The 4,143-nt window shown below is 49.7% G+C and overlaps 1 protein-coding gene across 1 annotated transcript; it reads right to left on the bottom strand.

Annotated features, from left to right (window-relative positions):
• Positions 1-1,671: 1,671 nt before the first annotated feature.
• Positions 1,672-2,766, bottom strand: LOC311188187 (butyrophilin subfamily 1 member A1-like; the record flags this gene model as incomplete). The annotated part of the gene is made up of 3 exons (XM_084259343.1): positions 1,672-2,327; positions 2,692-2,718; positions 2,763-2,766. The coding sequence occupies 3 exons, from the start codon at positions 2,764-2,766 to the stop codon at positions 1,672-1,674; spliced, it is 687 nt and encodes a 228-aa protein (XP_084115469.1).
• Between the last annotated feature and the right edge of the window lie 1,377 nt (positions 2,767-4,143).

Here is a 4,143-nt window from a genome sequence, read left to right as displayed (position 1 = left end):
TGGGAAAGACAAATCCTGTCACCACCAAAGGGAAGGTTGCTGGGACCTGAGGGTAGAGTTTAGCAGCCAGGTTTGGTATAAAACCAGACATGTGGGCCTTGGGGCTCTCTTGGCTTCATGGCTCTTGGCTCTCCACCAGCTCTCAGCCTGCCATTGGGATTCCAGGTCGGTGGAATGGGTAGGACACATTCATGAGTTTATCTCCCACTTTTCTCCCTGAGTTGTACATTTCTTCATTCCCCTTCCCTTGTAAATAAACCTTTTATTAACCTTTTGTGTGTGCCTGCAGTTGAGTATTAATAAGTACCTTTTAAGTGCATGGGTGAGGACCCAGAGTTAGGCAACCCTTTTTATATCGGGTTGCCCTGTAGCAATATGAAGAAATGATTACAAGCTTCTCTTGTCCTGAGTGGCACACATGACTTATGTCTGACTCCTCCCCACTCCCCCTGCTCCATCTTCTCCTCTCACCAGACCCATGTCAGTGTCCCCTGGGGGAGGGATCACACCTTCCTCCCTGCAGGTCTGGGGCTCAGGATCCTGCTTCCTCTGGCAGCTGTGGTTTCCACGACCCTTTGCCACAGGATGTGGAAGGACCAAGTTAGCACAGGGGCCCCTGGAGCTCAGGTCACAGCTCCCCAAGTCACCCCGAGACTTTAGAGTCTCTTCTTCATTCTCATCTTAATTCAGGGAGCAGTTCTCTTCGTTCAATGGGTGTTGACACACAAAGGGGAACCCAAATGATTCTCCTGAATTTCCCAAATTAAGACACCACAATTTTTGGGCCTCCCCGGTGGCGCAGCGGTTGAGCGCTGGGTTGCGAAGCTGCCCGCGGCCTCTGCGGCGCCGGTTCGATCCCCGGCTGCTCCCAGGCCACCGGAGGAGGGTCCCACATGGCGCGCAGACCTCTCCTGCCGCCCGCTGCTCCCCTCAGCAGTGTACTTCGGTCCTTCTGCCTGCTCTGCTCCCCGCTCTGGCTCTGGTGAATTCTCTCACCCTCCCGCACTTCTGACTGTACCCAGTGCATGTATAAACAAAAACCAACCAACCAAACAAACAAACAAATAAATAAATAAATAAACATGCCTCTATTAAAAAAAAAAAAAAAAAGACACCACAATTTTTTTATAGGTAACAGAAATTTAATGAGGTTTGGAAAATAGATGTATTTCTTCCATTCCAAAATAAGAAACATGCCAGGTAGATAATAAGGCTCCTCTAAAAGTCCATCATCATACATTTCCCTGAAAATGTTGGATGGCCAAGTATTCTGCTCAAATACTCCAGATGCCTAAAAATAGATTTCTGACCTTGGGTTTCTCAGCAAAAACTCAAGTGGATAAAGTAAACTCCAATTAATTTAGGAGAATTCCAGCTCATCCCCTTTCTTGTCCAAACAGCATAAAACCCCCAGGAAATGTGTTTTCTATAAGGAAAATGTTTCTCCATAGTAAAATTCATCCTACCCCAAACTGGTTCAAAGTAAGTTAATTTCATCTTTTGCTGCCTCAGCACAAGGCCTGACCTGACTGTTCTCACAGCCATGGCCCAGGAATCTGCACCCAGAGCAGGAGGACGAGACTCCAACATCCGGGACTCACTCAGAGGTTTGCCCACAGGGAAACTACAGCCCCAAGAAGAGCCCAGGGCAGGGCCAGGCAGAGAGGGGCCTCATGGGGACACGGCCTCAGGGGTGCTTGTGAGAAGGGGGGCTTCAGGCCCTGGGGGAGCCCCATCCACACCAGAGCCTGAGGGGATCCCCTCCCCTGGGGGACTCACAGGATCCCCCAGAGAAGGAGGATTGTTCATGGGCCCAGAGGGGTTATGGGGCCCAGCCTCCAGGGGGCAGAGTGTCAGGGACACATCTTCTGAATAACATTTGAAGTATGGAAAGAGAGTCCCAGAGAAGGACTCAGGAGGAAAGGAGAAGATGTGGGAGCCATCCGTCATGTCATAGAAGGAGACGTCCCCATGAGCATAGTCCAGGAAAACCCCCACCCTGTGGGGAACTTGCCTAAGGGGTAACTCAGTTGGAGTGGCAGTACAAGCTTCAAAACATTTATCGAACCATCCCACAAGCCAGAACCCATCCATGGGGCAATATGTGCAAATGAGTTTCATTATTTCATCTTTCCTACGGACCCCCAGAGCCCAGTTACTTCCATCTCCATTCCTGACTTCTACTTCCCAGTAACAGCGCCCTGATGTGATGCCCTCAAGACCCCACACACTGAATTTGCCACATAAATAGTTAAATGTCAGACTCTTCTTGTCATCTAAGAGGGAAACTGGAGGATTGGTAGACTCTGGATCCAGAGATACAGTCCCTGAGGAAAGAAGCACCCGTTATATAAGGCCCTCCAGCCCCATAACAAGAGCACACACAACCTCACCCCATGTACATAGCTGTACTGGGGGAGGACTATTGTCCCTGAAATGAGAGTCCCCCCAGAAAGACGAGCCACAAGACTTATTGGGGGTCAGATATATCACAGGACCCTTGGAGATCAGCCTGAACCCCAAGGACTAAGAAGTCTCTCAGCACCCATGACCAGTCACCCCCAGCCCAGCTGTGGGATGTCACAGCTGCACCCACCCTACCCCCATGGAGGGTGCAGAGTCTGTGTCCACACAGAGAACAGAAGGAATGGCCAGAAGCTGAACAGCCCCAGAGAGAACAGAGTCACTCACAGGCCCGGAATTGCTCCTTCCGCCAATCTGCAAGAGACACACATGTCACGTGAGGGACTCTAGATACTCACACATTGGGTCCGTGCCTAGTTTTCTACAAGACAGTGACACAGAATTTACAAGGAAAATATTTGGAAACATTAAGTTGATGCATTTAACATTTAACTTTTATGTTCATAAACAACACACAGACACACACACACATGTGATGCTGCAACATTCCCATGGTAGTTAAGCCATAAAGCTTAATTCTCAGGGATTGAGAGGCTGGATACCGACTGAACAGAAAGGGCTTTATCCAGATTCATTGCCCAAATTATTCTGTTTAAGTCTCCAGCCACACATCCATTCTGGAATCAAAATCTTCTTGTAAAAAGTATTACAGAAATCAATATTTCAAGAATGCATTTACTTGTGAAGAACTGATTGAACTGAACAAGTACATCAGCACTAAGCCACAGGTAAAAAGCAACAATGTGACTGTACTGATGCGGAGGTGTCTCTGACATGAATGAAGAGAATCAGGACACTCAGCAGAGGGTCCTGTCAACTCAGGATGGGGTGGACAGGGTTCTAGAAGGAGAGAGATGTACAGAGTAGGGAACATGGACACACACTGAGAAGATCAAACACTGGTGACAACTTTCCACATTTTCATGGGTGGTGGGAAAAAACTGTTTCTATAGACAGAGAAGAACACGGAAATATTGGATGGACTCATCTGTTTCTTCCAAGAATAGCCTGGAGAAATGGAAGCTTCTAAGAAACCTCTCTGTAGAGCATAATATTGGCTCCCAAGATGTCCATGCCCTAATCCCATGAACCCATAAAAATGTGTCCGTTACAGAGGAAAGCAAAATCTACAGGTGGGACAGAGATGGAATCTGGAAACAGGGATGTTACTGTGGATCATCAGGGGGAGCCAATCACATGAGCCTTAATAGCCATGACCCTGCACCTGTGCTCAGACAGTCACATGATGACGGCAGCAGGGACATAAAGAGGCTGCATGGCAGGCTGTGTAGACCAAGGATGGGGTTCCCCAGTCAATGCAGGGGTCCTAGATCCTGGGAGAGAAAGGGGCTCCTGGAAGGAAGGAGCTGCCAGACTCTGGAGTTAGTCCCAGGACGTGGTCTCGGGTGTCTACCCTGCAGGCGTGTGAGATGATAAACTGTGTGGGTGATGCTGCTCAGGGTGTGGTGAGGTGTGTCAGCAGCAGCTGGAGCTCTGAAGCCCCACTTGGGGGCCCGGGCAGGTGAGCAGGGCCCTGTCAGGGGAGGGCCTGGAGGAGCACCAGGACCCCATGATGCACGTGGAGCGATGAGGACCCCGAAGTGTCCCATGCTCCTGGGGGAAATGGAGGGAGAGAGAGGGGTCTGGAGAGCAGGGAAGGAGGGAAGGATGGGTAAGGAGAGGTGGATAAGGATGTGGTACAGGAGGAAGGACCCAGAA

This window comes from Talpa europaea (assembly GCF_964194135.1).
Source record: "Talpa europaea genome assembly, chromosome: 2".
NCBI classification, from domain to species: Eukaryota; Metazoa; Chordata; class Mammalia; order Eulipotyphla; family Talpidae; genus Talpa; species Talpa europaea.
The sequence above is the reverse complement of the archived record's forward strand: the minus strand, read 5'-3'. Positions and strand labels throughout refer to the sequence as shown.